The sequence below is a fragment of the Penicillium arizonense genome (genome assembly GCF_001773325.1).
Source record: "Penicillium arizonense strain CBS 141311 chromosome Unknown PENARI_contig031, whole genome shotgun sequence".
Taxonomy (NCBI): domain Eukaryota; kingdom Fungi; phylum Ascomycota; class Eurotiomycetes; order Eurotiales; family Aspergillaceae; genus Penicillium; species Penicillium arizonense.
Genome location: NW_019173308.1, coordinates 208,639 through 226,743, shown reverse-complemented (window position 1 = coordinate 226,743; position 18,105 = coordinate 208,639). Strand labels below are relative to the sequence as shown.

General features: G+C 49.2%; 9 protein-coding genes across 9 annotated transcripts; 4 read left to right on the top strand and 5 right to left on the bottom strand.

Annotated features, from left to right (window-relative positions):
- Positions 1-1,772: 1,772 nt before the first annotated feature.
- On the bottom strand, positions 1,773-2,368 carry PENARI_c031G05857 (uncharacterized protein; the record flags this gene model as incomplete). Its single annotated transcript, XM_022636486.1, has 3 exons — positions 1,773-1,825; positions 1,887-2,216; positions 2,359-2,368. 3 exons carry the CDS (start codon positions 2,366-2,368, stop codon positions 1,773-1,775), a joined length of 393 nt encoding a protein of 130 aa, XP_022483629.1.
- Positions 2,369-2,634: 266 nt separating this feature from the next.
- Positions 2,635-3,600, top strand: PENARI_c031G09169 (uncharacterized protein; the record flags this gene model as incomplete). Its single annotated transcript, XM_022636501.1, has 3 exons — positions 2,635-2,697; positions 2,788-2,897; positions 2,952-3,600. The coding sequence occupies 3 exons, from the start codon at positions 2,635-2,637 to the stop codon at positions 3,598-3,600; spliced, it is 822 nt and encodes a 273-aa protein (XP_022483624.1).
- A 62-nt stretch (positions 3,601-3,662) lies between these two features.
- On the bottom strand, positions 3,663-6,150 carry PENARI_c031G08544 (glutathione S-transferase family protein; the record flags this gene model as incomplete). Its single annotated transcript, XM_022636497.1, has 7 exons — positions 3,663-3,724; positions 3,782-4,127; positions 4,187-4,267; positions 4,325-4,502; positions 4,554-4,678; positions 4,832-5,417; positions 5,486-6,150. The coding sequence occupies 7 exons, from the start codon at positions 6,148-6,150 to the stop codon at positions 3,663-3,665; spliced, it is 2,043 nt and encodes a 680-aa protein (XP_022483631.1).
- A 221-nt stretch (positions 6,151-6,371) lies between these two features.
- PENARI_c031G12272 (uncharacterized protein) lies at positions 6,372-7,072 on the bottom strand (the record flags this gene model as incomplete). Its single annotated transcript, XM_022636526.1, has 3 exons — positions 6,372-6,784; positions 6,876-6,993; positions 7,067-7,072. 3 exons carry the CDS (start codon positions 7,070-7,072, stop codon positions 6,372-6,374), a joined length of 537 nt encoding a protein of 178 aa, XP_022483676.1.
- A 338-nt stretch (positions 7,073-7,410) lies between these two features.
- PENARI_c031G03342 (putative ATP binding protein) lies at positions 7,411-8,681 on the bottom strand (the record flags this gene model as incomplete). Its single annotated transcript, XM_022636462.1, has 2 exons — positions 7,411-8,579; positions 8,642-8,681. 2 exons carry the CDS (start codon positions 8,679-8,681, stop codon positions 7,411-7,413), a joined length of 1,209 nt encoding a protein of 402 aa, XP_022483696.1.
- A 234-nt stretch (positions 8,682-8,915) lies between these two features.
- Positions 8,916-11,074, top strand: PENARI_c031G03585 (putative cell cycle control protein (Cwf19); the record flags this gene model as incomplete). Its single annotated transcript, XM_022636464.1, has 2 exons — positions 8,916-10,202; positions 10,253-11,074. 2 exons carry the CDS (start codon positions 8,916-8,918, stop codon positions 11,072-11,074), a joined length of 2,109 nt encoding a protein of 702 aa, XP_022483637.1.
- Positions 11,075-11,591: 517 nt separating this feature from the next.
- On the top strand, positions 11,592-12,812 carry PENARI_c031G09240 (D-mandelate dehydrogenase-like dehydrogenase; the record flags this gene model as incomplete). The annotated part of the gene is made up of 5 exons (XM_022636502.1): positions 11,592-11,644; positions 11,701-11,912; positions 11,966-12,375; positions 12,425-12,664; positions 12,714-12,812. The coding sequence occupies 5 exons, from the start codon at positions 11,592-11,594 to the stop codon at positions 12,810-12,812; spliced, it is 1,014 nt and encodes a 337-aa protein (XP_022483686.1).
- Positions 12,813-13,345: 533 nt separating this feature from the next.
- Positions 13,346-14,281, top strand: PENARI_c031G11161 (putative formin binding protein; the record flags this gene model as incomplete). Its single annotated transcript, XM_022636517.1, has 2 exons — positions 13,346-13,369; positions 13,421-14,281. The coding sequence occupies 2 exons, from the start codon at positions 13,346-13,348 to the stop codon at positions 14,279-14,281; spliced, it is 885 nt and encodes a 294-aa protein (XP_022483688.1).
- A 2,955-nt stretch (positions 14,282-17,236) lies between these two features.
- On the bottom strand, positions 17,237-17,993 carry PENARI_c031G10404 (uncharacterized protein; the record flags this gene model as incomplete). Its single annotated transcript, XM_022636514.1, has 2 exons — positions 17,237-17,404; positions 17,463-17,993. 2 exons carry the CDS (start codon positions 17,991-17,993, stop codon positions 17,237-17,239), a joined length of 699 nt encoding a protein of 232 aa, XP_022483656.1.
- Positions 17,994-18,105: the final 112 nt, after the last annotated feature.

Here is an 18,105-nt window from a genome sequence, read left to right as displayed (position 1 = left end):
TTCTGGTGTGACAAGGACCTCGAAGCGACAGTGGTCAAATGCGGTCTCTCAATTCATTTATGCTCTCTGAACTTTTCTGACAGCTAAGAAGACGTCTACCACTCATTAAATAGTTCTCCTTCGGCTCAGTAACTGCCAGTTGGCATTGTGATGACGAACCCTAGCCCCGGCATAACTCAAGTGAAATATGACACATAACCGCCATGTTCGTTGTCACCTCGCATACGCGCTGTGTCAGACCACTATGGTCTGGTATTACATTGGCGCTTGGTAGCCTCCACTTACCATTTCCTATGCCCGCTTGGTGCCAATTGCTGCCAGCGCCTCCATATCTGCAACTTGTGTTAAGCGAGACAGAAGCAACCATTCAGTAACGCTTTCTCTTCTTGGGTCCGAAGCTGAGGCAATGTGAAAAGGTAGTGCATCAAATTACTACAAGACCTAGGCAGCGCGAATCGCTGCTGCAGTTCTCGTCTTACTATCACATCGTACACGTGTTCGCCGCATACTGGCACATCCACTCAATAACCGACGCATATTCATGCGCCTAGTGTAAGTACAGTAATGAAATTTGAAGACAAGTAGGCAGGATCCTGATTTGTTGCGTCTATCAATGAGAGGTCAGATAATAAGCCCGTGGGACTGACGTTTTTTTAAGGCTGCGGCGCTAATGAGTCCTCGTTAAAGAAAGCAGATGTAAAATTGAGCATCTGATGAGATCAACGTGATAGAGAGAGTGCGTCTCAAGCTTTTCAGAACGTGGTTTTGAATTGGAAGAGATCTCAGGATGGTACGCTTGTTGCAACCAGCAGCCTTTGCCATGTATTCGCAATGAGCATTTATAGATTAGCGTCGCTTTACGGAGCTCATCAAGGACGAGATATATACTGTTGTAATAGAATGGAGAATACGATGAATGATGCTAGGAAGCTATAGTCAATGCCAACGAGGTTGTTTATGCCTGATCTCTCCTTCATGAAGGAGAGATCCTATTTAATGTGAAGCATTTCCCCTGAACTATCCTATACATGGTAGGTGGAATGCTGATCATGAGCTTCATGCTTTGGCGAAGCGGACATTTAATGCCTGGAGATGCCTGAGCAAGCCATGAATCTCAACATATACCAAAGCAATTTACAGAGTAAACAGAGAGCTTCCTCCCATTCAAAGACACGAATACACGTCTACAGGTGTAAACAAACAGCTACGTCAGAAAATCAACAATAAACGATAACAATACCACAGTACCCGTAAAATACAGGCTATAGCAATGTCGAGAGACAAAAAATAAACCGCATCTCCATGAAGTCGCCCGTCCGTAGGTACTCTAGACGAGCACAATACAGACACCTCCAAGAAAAGAACAAATAAAAGCGGAGTAAAGCGAGGTGATGCAGCCAGAGAAGCTCCCATATCAATCTTGGAATCCAGCAGATGCGCCTACACCACAGAGTCCTCACCCACAAGGAGAGAGGGGCATAGACACTCTTCGTGACTTGTCATTAAGCCATGAAGCAAGCCACGAAGCGCGAATTCCGCACAACTACAAAGTGTAAGAGGAAGATAAAGAAAAAAGGAAGAAGGGGAAGTGAAAGTATTTATAGGAAGAGCGTTTGTTTCGACCCAGTCATCTCCTACCGAAAATGGCGGGAGCCAACGACTGCTGCTCAGCACAAGGAAGGATCAAAAGAAAAGAATCTCGAGTCGTATCTCATTATTCGTCATATGCTACCGCCAGCAAAAGGCAAAAGTCGAACGCAGGTATGCCCCCATCACAGCAGCTTCTCTTGCAAGTCGCGCTCATCGAAAGGGTCCCCGAATTCATCTAAGCATCAAAAGTCAGTACATATACTCCTCAACTCTCGAGGCTTTCAAAAGAAACGCACTTAATGTGAAATCCTTGTCAACAACAAACTCCAGAGCCCGATGGATATCCTCTTGAGCGCGCTTCGACTTCCAAGCCGCAATGCCCGAATCCCAATCCCCAGCCTTATCCGTAACTGAAGCTTTGCGCGCCTCAGTTGAAGCCCGTACATCCGCAAGAGGAACGGTTGTGTGCTGTGTCTGCGAGCCGGGCGGGGAGAGCTCCGTTGCGCCAGCCGATGGAGCTTGGGCGATGCCAGTGGGCGTGCGGGCGCCGTGGCCGCCTTCGTGGCCGCTGTGGAGGGAGTCGACTGACGAGGTCATTTCGGAGTCTCCGTCTAAGTCTTTGGGGTCTGATGGGTGTTAATGATGGAGGATGAAGGAGAGGCGGGTACTGGGTAGAGGTCGAGAGGTAATTGGGTATGGAGCTTCGCTATCGATATCGGGGCCCACTACGCCTTTCTTCTTTTTGTAGGGAGGAAATGGGAGACTTACCCAAAGCCATGAGGAATAAATAGAGGAGATATCTAGAGGGGTCGTATGGAGTGAGTGTAGTTGGAGATCTGTATGTGGGCGGAGATGTTGAAGACAGGCGGTGGCCCCGAGAGTTGTGAATTTTCTTCTTTCCTTAACATTCTTTATAAACTGAACATACAATTATCGTCGCCTTTGAATATTCACTTGTATATTCTTTTCATTCAGGGTTTCTCCGTGTCATTCTTCGTCTTTTCTACCCTGAGCTTTTCCGCTTAACTGTGCTGTCCGTGTGCAATGAGCGCAAACGCCGGTTATGTTCCCGATGCCTGGGAGGATTCGTGGGAAAACCAAGTCGACGTATGTGATTGTGTGCAACTCACCAGCACTCGCCTGTCGAGATTCACGACTCGCAACCCGTAAATGACATACTGATGGCAACTCCAACAGAAACTAGACTCGACGTCTACCCCGCCAGAGAAGAAAGTCTCGTCAAAGGTGACCAAGGCGCAACGCAGAGCGCAACAAGCAGAGTTCAATCGCCAACTATGGGCCGAAGCGTATGAACCCCTTACAACCAATTTCTCACTTCTATCAGCTAACCAAAACCACAGCGAATCCCCCGAAACATTCCACTTCGTCGAAGCTCGCGCCGAGGTACCCCTCAAGCAGGACTTTAAGCCGGCCGTCACTCTACTCAGCCGGAAACCACAGCTAGTTACAAGGCAAACGTCCTCAAGCGGAGTCAACGCCGCAGCAGCCGGAGTCAATCAGCTCGGATTAGACAGCGACAACGACTCCGACGACGAGTCCAAGCCGCCCGAGCCAACACCCGAAGAGCGCCAGGCCATCGCGCTCAAGAACCGGGAAGAGAAGCAGCGCAAGTACGAAGAAGTCCGCGAACGACTCTTTGGAAGTTCCTCTGCTACTGTCTCTGGCAACTCGTCACCGGGGACTACGACCCCGCCTCGTCAGAACCAATCCGGCGAGGGGAGAGGGAGGGGCAAGGGGCGTGGTACTGGGAGGGATCTTCGCGAGAAGAGGGATTCCTCGTCGGCTTCTAGCAAGTCTTCTAGACATCTCTATGACCCGTCTAGTCCCGGTAAATCTAACGCTCCCTTCTCACGGGGAGGAGGCCGGCCGCAGGTTGAGCGGTCTGGCTCTGATACGCCCCCGCAGCAACCTCTGCGTGCTCCTCGAGGCCCAGATGCTAGTGGGAGGGGTGGATTCAAATTTGGCAACAGAGGTGCTCGAACTGGCTAATGTACTTTTTCATTGTTGTCTAGTCTTGTTCACACACTGTCTGGGACACATCCCATCCGGACTCAGGGAAGACCTTCTCCTGAATTGATTGCATTCGCGACCTGTGATGTGTTCGGGCGGTTCTCTGAGGGAGAGTCAGCAAGATGGCAAGGGATGTCAGAGAGGTGCGGGATCTACTCACGGGCATAGCGCTGGTAACTGTCGAGGTACAGCTCATCGGTGCTAGTTGTCGCCTGGACATGCTGGTCGTTTTCAATTGCATCCACCCAAGCCGCTAATCTACTTCCCTCTTCGGCATCTGGCCATTCGCGGTATGGTTTCAGGACTCTTTTCAGCCGGATTATCCATGGCGCAGCTTGGACATCTACAAGATTCATTTGCGCGCCCATGAAAAATGGTCCCTTGGGATGTGCCGCTTCCAGCAACTGGTCGATTGAGGTTCGCAGATCTTGCGCCTTTTGGATCTGTATCTGCTGGTTCTGCTCTTGCAGAACGCGGTAGAAATTCGCCACAATATGCCGATTGATCTGGGGTTATCAGTAATGGGACCATCGAAACAAATATCCATGGATGGCTGTCTACTCACATGGTCTGCCCAAAGTCGGCAGTGAGCACGCAGCTTCGCGTCTCGCGGTAGCAATGCAGTTCCAGTGTTCAAATCCTCGAGCTGTGATGAAATAATCAGCTAGCTGATTGGTATTACTAGCTTTCAAAGGCTCCTCACATATTCCAACAACACATTGCTTTCATAGCATCCCCAGTCACCATCTCGCAATGCTGGAACAAGTCCCCTTGGATTCACCTCCAGCAGGGAATCGGGCTTTTGATACGGGTCCACTTCAATGTACTGATACGGAATACCTTTCAACTCCAATGCAATCCATACCCGCTGCACAAAGGGGCTTAAAGCAGAGTCAGTCAGTATCTACAAAGTAGCTGAAGGGAAATCTCACCAGAAACAACTTCCATAAAGCTTGAGTTTGGACTCGGCGGAGTGTTTGTCCACTGTCTCAGCGGCCAGACCTGTCGCTTTCGTATGGTATGACTTTTGGTCCCGGTCCGAAGACATGACTTGTTCCTAGTTTATATAGTGTTAGAGCGGAAAACCGAAGGAATATTCTCAAGATGAATATTGCAGTGTAATGTGTTACGCTGGTGTGGGGATATCATGGGAAGTCAACGCAGTGACGTAGCATGCGGGGAGGTCCAAGTCCCAACAAATCGAACATACCATTTTATGTCTCTTGTCCTTCGTTTCCCTATTCAGATATCGCTGAACACTATTCTTCTTGACGCGGTCACTCTCCTCTAGTGTATGTCGATGACCACCAGCCACACCATCATTCTTCCCATTTGCGCCGTTACCATTCACTCTTTGGATAGTATAGTATCTCGCCCCGTTAGCACCTGGATGGTTTGGTGGAAGACTGTGACTCGGAGTAATCGTTTGAAACGCTTGACCACTGTTTTTTCTCGTAGATTCCGGGTTATCCAGAGCCCATGTGAATATACCAGGGACGGTTGTTGGAGCTGGAGGTGGAGGAGGAGGAGCAGGAGTCGAGGTTACGGGCATAATATTCGTATTTGACTCTGCTTGAGGAAAGTATTCCACGACTTTGATCTTTACATGGCAAAGATCTCGCTCTCTAGCCGTGCGTTTACGTTTCTTTTTTTCTGGGTTATCCGATTTGGGAGTACCAGGAGGGCGTCCTCTTAGTCGACAGTCCCAGTAATGAGAGACAAACGGTCTATTCTTGTAGCGTTGCGTTGAGCGATGCGAGTACACATTGTCAACGTGCGGAAAATAAGTCTGGAACCTGTATAGCGAAGTGTAAGTCAGTGATCAGTAATATCATCGACACATCGCGCGCAGTGAAGACCATACTCCTCCTCGCTCAAGGTGATCATTTCATCAACGTTGAACAGCCTATTCCGCCAATACTCCAAATTAGGAGGATCCGGGATAATCTTCATACCAGCTTCTTCCGAAGTGGTGCTGAAAGACACCGGACCAATAGGCTCAGCATCTAGCGCGGTAAATTCCGATTGAAACGATTGAGACGGCGACTGGAGCATCGCCAATCCATTATTCTGGGTCGGGTGCGCGATATTGGGATTCCCAATTGCGAGTCCGCTTTGTGACAGTGTCGTCGGCGGCAACATTTGTCCAGCAGCAGAGCCCTGCAAGACGTCTCGCATATGTGCTAGATGCGCGCTACCATCAATCCCATTGTTGAAGTCTCGCGATTGCTCTAAGCTGATACGACCTGGGGCTCCGCCTTGCGGTTGCAGGTGTGGAGCAGCACCGGCGCCGGCTCCATGGCGATCTACATGCGGTTGATGTTGTTGGGCTGGCTGGGGTGTGCTTAGGAAATGATTGACCGCGCCGAGTTGCGGGCGGATGAAGGTGTGGTGGGTATGTGTCACGTTGGGATCGACATTGTCGGGTGGGCGGTACTGGAACGGTTCGAAGAGATTGGAGAGGCTCGGGTTGTTCATGGACATTGCCATGCGCGCAGCTATCTCATCCTTTGAGATGTGGAGCGGCATGCTGCTTTTGAGGTTGGGAGTTGCTCAGTTGCTGAGTGTGGGGGAAAAGCTCGGATCATTCCGTGCTGCTATAAGCAAAAACACGTCCATCATCAATTTCACTGCAACTTGCCACTTTCGACTTAAATACATTATTGACTATCTGTTTGGTGCTATTCCACGTTCAATGCAAATCCAAATATAGCCGAGAGAAACAGGTGGCATCAGGTGTCAATCTAAGCCTACAGGCCCTTCTTGCCTGCATGTTTCTTCGCCGCCTCCGAGTTCTTGAAAGGGAATCCCGTCGTCCTCTTATCTGCACCAGTTCGTCGACTAATCCTGCCATGACTACTAGCAAAGAGCATACACCACAGCCCAACAGCTGCAAGACTCGAAGACCCAGCCACGGCAATGGCAAAAGTGCCTTGTCCACCGGTAACATACCAAGTATAGGCGTAGAATGCACACACGGCGTGGTACACAGATGTGACCATCAGAGTGGGCACGGCGTATGGTGCCTTGGGATCATTCTCGTCAGCTGCGACAGGGTCCTTGATATCGGAGGTTAGAGGAACTGAGCCGGTCAACATCACAGTCAAGACGGTAATTGCGAGAAGACTGAAGCCGAGGCATCGGGCGAAGTAGATCTCCATAGCTTATGGCGCAAATGGTCAGCACGTTTCAAGCATAGCATGAGTGTATGTGACATATCATGGATATAGCTCGGAGAGTTCTGGGTCACGTACAGGAAGCGGGTCGAGTCTCATCCAGTAGCATAGATACTATCATGCTTGGCCCAGCAATCAAGGGTAGGCTTTGAAGCGACAGCCATGCGGCAGTCGAGTACGTGTAGGCTTGAAACACCTTTTAGTCTTTAGCACCTGTTCATTCAAGGGCTGTATTGTATAGCCTTTGGGCTCTGACAGTGGTAACTCACATCCATTTTGCACGGTTCGCTAATAGTTTCGAGAACTTTGAAGCTTGAAAAGATTGGGTTGAATATCAAGAAGAGAAGCTTCGCAAAGGCTGAAGCATTATAGGTGAGTGACGTCAGTTCAAATAACCCGTTTCAATAACCCGTTTGTCCTGTTTGCACACAGGTCGTTCTACAACTATGAAAACAAGTAGGAAGACTAGGTTTTTTTGACTGATGAAATTTATAGAAATGGGTTTAAATGCAAGAAAAAGCGCCTCTAAGACCACAACGCCTTAAGATCAAAAGAGCCCATGGAGATCGATAACCCATTAAACATAACTTCTGTTTCGCAGGAGACTTATTACTCACTGGCCCATTTGGCTCGCGCGCAAATATCTTGTGAAGCTGTTGTCCTGGTTTGAAGGGGCACTCTGTGAACCGGAAAGTGCTTCCTTGTAACGCTGGGAGAGACCCTCATCGTTGCCCGCATCAGCTCCCTCATAGTCTTCATAGTCACTATCAGCCTCGCCATCAGCCAAGCCGCGCTTGATAATATCGTCTTCATCATCTTCGGCCTCACTGACAGTCTCAGGCTCGTGGCTAGGACCTTTCTGTGTCCGTGCGCTAGATCCAGAGACGCTCATATCCTTCATTAGTTTTCCGAGTTCAAGCTCCCGCTGGGATTCTTTCTGCTCTTCCCGCTCCTTCTTCTTGCGCTCCAGCTCGGGTTTGTAATCACGCTCGAACTCCTGTCGCTTGGTTTCCACGGCCTCGAAGAACTCGTCGACACCGTCGCCGGTCATGGAGCTGACACCAACAACGCTCAAGTGGCGGTAGAACTCCTCCAGCATCAGACTCATGCTGTTCAGCAGAGATCCCATGTATCCACTACCGGAGCCGAAGCCGCCAGCACCACCTTCGGTTCCGAAGGCGCCTGCTTCTTCTTCCTGTCGCAAAGCCTGCTGGAATGCATCAAAGTCGGTCATCCATTCCTTGGCAAATTCAGCGTCCTTGACATCGGTCTTGTTGAAAACGAGGATCATGGGTAGCTTGGTCTTGTACAAGATACTGCATGCGTAAAGCATGTTGCTCATAAAGGTACTGGTAGAGCTGGCACGGGGTGTGTCGATGATATATGCGATGACTGTCGGGAATGATGATGCGAGAGTCTCGAGAAGAATACTACCCGAGGCACTCCAGACGAAAACTTCAATTTGGCCAGGGGTGTCGATCAGAATGTGTTCGATGGGCTTTGCGGAAGGGTTTTCGGGATTCGGAGCAGTGCGCTTTTCCAGGAGAGAGATGATTTGGTCGACCTTGGTGGCGAACAGGTTGAGGGAGGTCAAGATGCCTCCGTTGGGGCCAAGGTTGTACTGTTTCATCACTTCCTTGTAGTTGATCGAATCCCGGATATCAATGTTGCTATCGAAGGGCACAGAATGCACCGCTGGGTCGAGGTTGAGGACATATGGCACCGTATTCTTTTCGTGAAGATGGGAGTTAATTCTCTGCATAAACGTCGTCTTTCCTGAGCCTGTTGTATCAAAAATGGTTAGATCTCTGCAGGTAAGTTGGTGATGAACGATTGCATCTAACCTGCCATGCCCACGCAGACCACGGACACCGGAGACGGCATAATGATGGTTTTGACGTGGAAAGACCTGATAAAAACTGTCAAGCTACAAGGTCTGTTGAAATGCAGGCCTGTGGTGGAAGTGTCGGAGATGCGCAAGTGAAGAACGATAAGCTCTTTTTTTTGGCTGAAATCTTTTTGTCGCGGGGAAGATCTGCGCCTGGACCGCCCGGCACTTTAAACGTCATTCCAACTCAGCTTTTTGCTTAGGCTCCATCCCCTTCCCACACCACCACGATGACCTTGGAAGACTTTGAGAAGTCATTGGCTGAGGGAAAAGATCGGCGACACGAAAGAGGCGATCGAGAGCGACGCCATCGAGACGACCGTGATCGCGATCGCGACCGCAGCAAAGACCGCTCGAGGCACCACCGCTCTCACCGTTCAACCCATCACCGGCGGCATTCTTCAAGATCCCGGGAACGTGGCAGCGAACGAGACCGTGAGTCGCGCCACCGCGACGATGATGGCCACCGGCACAAGCGTTCGCGTCACTCTACCGACCAAGGCGAGGAGCACGATCACAAACGTCGACACCGACACGAGGAAGGAGAGCCTTCCGCTGCCAAATCGGTGATCCAAGAGGAGCCTACTAGCTTAAAGCGAGATTCCTGGATGGAAGCTCCTTCCGCCCTTGACGTTGAATACGTCCATCGACCCGACCATACGCAGAAGGAGGAGGGCAAACCGAAAATGCTCGCGGCAGACTACGAGTTGAAGATCCACAACAAGGAGCTCAATCACCATCTACGAGATCTCAGGGATGGAAAAACTGTTGAGGATATAGAGAACGAGCCTGCCCAGCATGAGGTCGACTACACTTTTGGAGACTCGGGCTCCCAATGGAGGATGACGAAGCTTAAAGGAGTGTACAGAGAGGCCGAGGAAAGCGGCCGGTCTGTGGATGAGATTGCTGCCGAGCGATTTGGGGATCTCAGGTCATTCGACGACGCCCGGGAAGAGGAAACCGAGATTGAACGTCGAAAAACATACGGCAAATCTTACGTGGGCAAGGACAAGCCTAGCGGGGAGCTTTTCCAAGAGAGGAAGCTCCAAAATGATGCCAAACGAGGCCCGCTTGAGCATGTACGTGATCCTGAGCAAGAACTCCAAGCCGAGGGCCAAGGCAAGAAAATGGATACTGTGCCTCCTCCAAATACCACCAGGCCCCTTGATATGACAGCATTGAACCGCATGAAAGCTCAGATGATGAAGGCGAAGCTCAAGGGTGGTTCAGATGCCGCCGAGCTTGAAGAAAAATACAATGCTGCTGCGGCGGCGATGTCGAATCGCAAAGAATCTGATGTTGTGGTTCTTGGTGTTATGGAGAACCGAATGCTGGCAGGCTCAAGGAATGAGGTCAAGTCTATCGATACCAAGAGAGGCCGCGAAAGAGGCCAGGTGGAAGCGAATGAAGACATGAGTATCGAAGATATGGTTCGTGAAGAGCGCAAGACCCGTGGTCAACCCGGCGGAGAGGGACAACGGTTGGCAGAGCGAATCGGCCGTGATGCTAAGTTCGAGGTATGTCTTACTCCTTTTCTTTGCGCCTATCATAACTAACACAGCTGTAGAATGACTTGGAGTACATGGACGACAATGCGGCCAAGCTTGCCAAACGAATGCATCGATCTGAAATCGATCTCAAAAACACGACGATTAATGATTTCCACAAGATGAACCGGATCTTGGATAACTGCCCACTTTGTCACAATGAAGATAAGGGCACACCCCCCGTTGCCCCAGTGGTGTCCCTTGCGACAAGAGTGTTCCTCACACTCCCCACTGAACCCGAGATCAGCGAAGGCGGTGCTACCATCGTGCCTATTCAGCATCGCACTAACTTAATGGAGTGTGATGACGACGAGTGGGAAGAAATTCGCAACTTCATGAAGAGTCTCACGCGCATGTACCACGACCAAGGGCGAGATGTGATTTTCTACGAGAACGCAGCCCAGCCGCAACGCAAACGACACGCATCTATGGAAGTGGTGCCATTGCCCTACAGCCTTGGAGAGACATCTCCCGCGTTCTTCAAAGAGGCGATCCTCAGCGCAGAGTCAGAGTGGTCGCAACATCGCAAGCTCATCGATACCCTGGCCAAATCAAAGCAAGGGTTAGGTCGATCTGCCTTCCGCCGAACCTTGGTTAAGGAGATGCCATATTTCCACGTCTGGTTCGAACTCGATGGTGGCCTGGGTCATATTGTGGAGGACGATTCTCGCTGGCCTCGTGGTGATCTCTTTGCTCGTGAGATTATCGGTGGTATGCTAGATGTTGCGCCGGACGTTATCAAGCGGCAGGGACGCTGGAACCGCGGTGACCGCCGAGTTGATGGGTTCAGGAAGCGATGGAGGAAGTTTGACTGGACTCGTGTTCTGGTTAAAGGGTCTTGAAGTTGTTTGGCCCTATCTGTATACCATTGAACTGCATTCAAGTCTATATCTAGCCCTATTGAGCCCCAAAGCGCTCTCAAATTGGATTCACAGTGTACTCCACATGACACCACACAGCACTTCTCTAGAAACTCCTTGGTTCTTCGGGCGACTTTCCGAAGTCATCTCTTGAGGTTCGGCGGGGAAAGCCGATAAGTCTGGCGGGGGGACGCTTCTCGGCCGATGTTAAAATACGATTCTTATCTATGCTTCCTTCGTGTTCTACGACTATTTCCTCTGAGTGAATTTCATCTCTGGTACTTTGGGATTTATCCCCTCAACAACGCACTTGGCTGACCAAACGAACATCACTTGCATAATCTCCCCGGTGAGTTCGAACATGTCAACGGAAGGCGCCTCGGGGTAGCTGCATCCGAAATTGTGTTATTGGATAACAGTGAAACGGAAATAACTTATATCGTTCCAAATCTTCGATTTACTGATCGTCTTCTTGGATACAGAACCAAGCATAATCAAAATGGGCTCTACCAGTGCTAAGCCCAAGGTCCTCCTCCTTGGAAGTATTAGCCAGTATGTCTGCCCCTATCTCGCCTGAGATTGCCAATTGACTGCTAACCCGGGAACAGTGCTTCAACGGCCTGGAGCGCATTGGGTGAACTGGCAGAGCTAATCGAGCCAACAGCAACCAACCGAGCGGAGTTCATCCAAGAATGCAAAGACGGAAAACTAGACGGTGTTGTCGCGATCTATCGGACATTCTCTACAAGCATTACAGGGCTTGTTGATGAAGAACTTGTGAATATAATGCCAAGCTCGCTCAAGTATATTGCGCACTGTGGTACGTCTTCCCCATGCAATATTGAAGGACAAGCCGAGCTGATCTCTGTGCAGGAGCGGGATATGACCAGATCGATGTCCATGCATGCAGCGCACGCAGCCCTCCAATCCGGGTTTCCAACGTCCCAACCGCAGTGGATGATGCCACCGCCGATGTAAACATGTTCCTGATCCTGGGCGCACTCCGCAACTTCAACACGGGTATGAATGCTCTTCGCCAGGGTAAATGGCGTGGTCACCCTGCACCACCCCTCGGCCATGATCCCCAAGGCAAAGTCCTTGGGATTTTGGGAATGGGTGGCATTGGACGTAACCTGAAGAAGAAGGCCGAGGCCTTTGGGATGAAGGTTATTTATCACAATCGCCGCAAATTGAGCGACGAATTGTCTGGTGGGGCTGAGTATGTGCCGTTTAATGTGCTCTTATCTACCAGTGACGTGATTAGTTTGAATCTGCCATTGAACGTAAGTTGTTGTCGAAATGATTGAGATGCATGGTGCTGACGACCCGAAGAAAAACACACGCCATATTATCAGCAAAGCCGAATTTGCCAAGATGAAAGATGGTGTTGTTGTTGTTAACACTGCTCGTGGAGCTGTCATGGATGAAGCTGCTCTGGTTGAATCCCTTGATAGTGGCAAGGTGTTTTCAGCTGGTCTCGATGTCTTCGAAGAGGAGCCTACGATTCATCCCGGCTTGCTCAGCAATCAGAATGTGATGCTAGTGCCTCATATGGGTACTTGGACTAGTGAGGTAAGTTTTGAATGCTTCTGTGATATTGTCATAATGCTAACTAAGTTAGACTATCCTCGCTATGGAAGAGTGGGCTATTGAAAATATCAGCATGGCTCTTCGGGTTGGAAAGCTGAAGAGCCCAGTTCCAGAACAGGCTGATCTATAGATACTACGGCGGTGCAAAAGGTTAGATATTTCAATGTTTATTCGTTCAAGACATAGATACAGTGGGAGACAAACAATAAGGGTACTGTTAGCAGAAATGCTCCCTCTTTTCGGTACTATAAGCTAGAGTCAACCGAGGAGTCTTGCCTGGAAAATGATTTAGTATGGAAATATGACTTGTTCTAGTTAGATTCAAGGAAACAATGCGACAAAAGAAGAGAATTTGTGTTGAACTTTTGTAGAGGCCTAGGACTAATTAGTATACTGCGGGAGCAAGAAGAGAGATATATATAGCATGATATAGTCAGTAGACGGGTGCCTCTCGCGCATCGTAGAGATTCTAAAAGCCAACTAGCTCTCACACGAGTTTTAACAACCTAAAATAAGTGATAGGAGGTGGAAATGTTGTAGTTAAATAGTCCAAGGACTTGATGGCTTAAAAAGGCACGAATTTCCTTTTTGGGACTAGACCGAGAACTTCCCATCTTATCAGACGTCACTCCAACTTCTCTTCACCTTCTCCAACATTCTGCCATGGCTGAACATTGGAAATCAGCAGTGAGTTTATTTCCCTAAATGTTTCATTGACCTGTGCTAATCAGTCCGCAGCCGCGCTACTGGTGCAAGCAGTGCAAGATCTTCATTCGCGACACACCCTTCGAAAAGACCCAACACGAAGCAAGCCCCAAACATCAAGGCAGCCTCAAGCGCTTCCTCAGGCAAATCCACAAAGACAATGAACAACAACAGAGAGACTCACAACGGGCGAAAAACGAGGTTGAGCGATTACGACAGGCCGTCGGCGGCGGGTCCGTGTCGGACAAGGACGCCGCACCGCCATGGAAACGAAACACGCAGCCAGCCCCAAAGCCCGCAGAACGTCCCGCTACATTAGAAGAGCGAAAGAAACAGATTGCGCAGCTTGCGGAAATGGGAGTTGCTGTTCCTGAAGAATTCCGCCGTGACATGGCCTTGGCCGGAGATTGGCAGACCATATCCGAGACAAAGATCGAAGCCACGCAGGGAATCGATGGCCCCACAAAGTCAGTTGGAGTGCGGAAGCGCAAACACGAAGGTGAGGAAGAGGAGGACGACGAACATGCCCCAGAACCAATCGTGAACAAGGGCTGGGGCTCGAGGATGAAGCAATACCCCGGCGCGCAGGATGACGAGGACCTGGATGACCTGCTCGCATCCACTAAAGACATCAGGAAAACGAAAACTTTTACGCCAAAGGTTGAACTCGAAGGACAGGAAACTACCACTGAGGAAGCCGATGCTACTGCTAAGTCTACTGCTAAGAAGGAAGACGAGTCCACCAAGCCGGAGACTCAAGAGACCACCACAACCGAGGTCAAGACCGAAGAACCTGCGCAGGTTGCAGAGCCGGCCGAAGAGAAACCACAGAACGAAGACGCTACACCCGGAGTTGTTTTCAAGAAGCGCAAGCCTAAAACAATGAGAAAATGATGCCTCTGAAGAGGATGAGATTTTCGAAAATCACACTTGTCAAACTTACAAGCCCGTGTATGCCCACACCCTTGATCATCAAAACCATGGAGTTTGGATCATGTAACATTGATTTATAACCCCAGTTCTGCAACTGGTTTCTAGCACCAGACAAAGCGAGACTGACGAATGAGTCGTTGCTGCTAGCAGGTTCGAATGAAGCCACAGGGGGAAGGAAGAGGGTTCTCACTTGAGGCTCAAGTAGATGATTGTTAGAATGGAAGACTTCAAGCTACGAAAAGTAGAAGAAAGCATCAGATGCACATTCATGGGAGGATGAACCGTGGATTCCAGTGCGCTTGGTCAAGGTGATTAGAAGAATCTGCTATGATATAGTGCCCCTAAGTGAATTATGAAGCAAGTTCAAGCAAGTCAGGAATGTGGTAACAATGGCGCCTTCAGACAGAGCAATAACAATAGCCTAGCAAGCAGGGGTCATTGATATTAACTTATGTGGAAAGACTCAAGGTAACCTGGTCCCCGTTTCTTCGCCGAATAGACTCTATAACATCATCCATAGACGTCGTCAACCCACCGAAACATTCTTGTGCATTAGCCCCCACATAAAGGAAGACTCCACCGTAGAGTAAATCCGTTCAAATCAATTTGTCATTTGGAAGTAGACTTTCCCTTGGTTGGAAACCCTAAATCTAGCAGAATGTTCTTTCCCTCTCACCACGTTGGCCTACGTAAACATGACAAATAACTGCTATTCTCCAAATTGTCTTACACGAACACCTCGAGGAATTTTACTTTCAGACTCATGGTGTAGACGCCGTCCTCGGTTGATCAGGAAGAAGATATGTAGATGGTCAGTCCATCAGCATTTATATGTAACTTGAATGTTGCTGACCAGGAGGCAGATGATCATGGATTGAAGTCCATTGGAAACAGTATGTAAGGTTGAAAGGATAAACGACAATCAATGTCTGCCTGGATAATGGGTATCAAGCTAATATATCTCTTTCCTATTTCTAACCTTGCTTTCTTTTCTCTCCACCCTTATTACTGATTGCAAGTGAGTGACGCACCGCCGAATTTGACTCGATACTATAGTAGGAAATTCCATCATTTATGTAGCCACGGGTCTTAGCTTGTTTGCAATGTTTGTAACCTAACTTAGGGCCATAGACCCAGGGCTGGGTTGGGCCCTAGTTGGGTCCGGGTTATACTGGTCGTGGGAAGTTCTATTTGGGACCGCCATGCACTACGATATGAAACAGACAAGAATTGTCCACAGTATCGCTTCGTCAAATAGGCAGCAAAGGCAAGCCTCCAATTGGCTGTCAACGCCGATCAGCAAACCATCCAGATGGTTCTTGTGAAGTTGCTTAATAACCTCCAACCCTAAGTCGATGCCTGCCATGCCAGCCCGCATAGGAAACAACTCCTAGAGCAGAAGCGCAAGGCGGACGAAGAGCGAAAAGCGGGACTTGTCGAATTTCTGCAACAACACCGTGAGGAATGGGCAGAGGTGGCAATGAACAAAGACGAATATGTTTATGTTGCATGAATCCGTCGTCATGAGAGAAAATATTCCAAGATACGCCTTGTGCAACCATCGGAACCATTGCTTCTTCAGGCCGTTAGTTGGACCTCTACATCTATGGCCTCCTTGCAAGTAGACAACACCACTAGGGCAAGTTTTAGGTACCGAATATGCGCTCTTTCTCTTACACATCGTAAAGGAATCGAGAACCATATTCGATCTCTGTTTGTGGGTATACTCAATCTGATCCCAATTTGGACCCTGGAAACTAACTTACCAACGTTCCGACATGTAGGACCGCTCATTTACTTTGTTGCCTTAACAGTCTGGTAGTCACCAGTGACGTTCAGGAACCCACTCGCCAAGCTTTAATGATCTTCAGCTAGAGACAGCAGATGTTTTAACACTATTGGACAGACCGTTTTTTAGACCTCTTTTTAGACCTCTTTTTAGACCTCTTTTTAGACCTCTTTTTAGATAGACCTCTTTTTAGACCTCTTTTTAGACCTCTTTTTAGACCCCCTATCGTAAACCGAAAAGTATGTCTATATCATCTTACTTTCTAAACGTTTCTGCTTTAGTGAGTGCTTTTTATAGAAGATAAGATTCAACTATCACGGCGTGGCGTCTAGGGTGCGCACGCGTACAATTGTGCGTACTAAGTAGGATATGTATCGGTCCTAGGCCTGACGGCTAACATAATGGCCTTTTTAGCCTAGTTGGTAGAACCTTCTCCACGTATTTTATCCGCAACTTCTGTCTCTCAACAGCCCAACATGCAATCCCCTCTGAAACCCAGTCTCATCTCCAAATCTGATCCGGAGGACTTTTTCCCCATGCTGATCACCAACTGCGCTGAAAAGTTTGTGGATCAAGCGGACTTCGAAGCACACGTTCGCGGAGCAATCAAAAGGGCATCACGCCCTCAGGTGTTGATGTTTACAAAAGTTAGCTCGTCGTGGGGCAGAAAGACATTTGATTCGATTGAGGACGGTCACTCAGGCCGGCAAGTCCCAAGATACATGTCCTCCCCAGCTGGGTCGTACTAAAGGTTGATGTTACAGAAAATCATACAACTCCGAGACCCAAATTCTCCGGGTGACGATCAAGAGTGGATCCCTGGTCAGCTTCGCCATATGACATGATCGGGCGAAGATATGGCCAATTCGTTTCAATCTCGGATACCCATTGCGAAATAAGAGTGGATGGCACTAGCAACAGGGTTGGCTTGTTCGTTCTCGCGAGAATGGTAAGTAGAATAAGCTTCGTCTTTCCGAAGCCGGTCAAGTCCGCGCAAATTGCGGCATGCAACCTCAAATGCTTCAATCTGCCAGCCGCCTGGATGACCCGTTTGCCCTCTGAATCCTTCCTGGAAATCTTGGCCCACTTCAAGAGCACAACAGGATCAATGTTGCCGAGTAACTTTATCAAGAGGCCAACTGCACCGTTGATCTGATAAGCAAAGAAGTCGCACTTTGTAGAGATTCCCAGACGTGCTCACAAAGCAAGAGGTTCAGGCAGATGTCAACAGGGGGTCCTGATCGTGCTGGCGTTCCACCGAATGCATTCTGTAAGATGAAGTGTTCTTTTGTGACCTATATCTTAAGTTAGCAGAATGTTGATCAACAACTGACAGTTTTAGGGGAACGGTACCGATGAAGATTCCAGCTGGCTCTCAGCGGTGTGATGAGCGGCTTGGTGGGCTTGGTAGAGGTTCTCGGCAGCCTCCGGTGAGATGAATTGCGCCTCATCCACACCATCCTTTCGACTCACAGGTCGGATGACTGACAGCATGCTTTCGATGGTCGTGATCTGCCATTTTCTTCGGCCGTACTCAGTCTCCACGTTGTAGCCACCATAAGCCATCTGCTCAGCTTTCGTAAGGAAGGTCTTCGGTCTAGCCTGCACCTTGGAGTCTTTGGAAATCTTCTTCATGAAAAGCAAAGATGCTTCAAGGCCCGCATCTTCTTTTTCACTCTCTTCCTTGCTGTACTTGGTAGCTGGTCTTGCCGAAGAAGGTTCGGGGGTTCCAGGAATACTATCTGTCAAAATAGGCAGGAGTAGTCCGGGAAGCAACTCGTCAGACTCCAGGATAGAATCGTCTATCTGATCTTCACTTCGTGCACGCAGTCTCACACCCACGATGAAGTTTGTGTTGTCCGGGTCATTGAATTCAGCTTTCATCTCATCCCATTTGGTGTTCTATGGGTCCATATAGAACACTCGACCCTTCAGCCCCTGCTGTACTAGATGACCCACAGGGGAAGAAAGCAATGCTCATTTTCGATGGCAATGG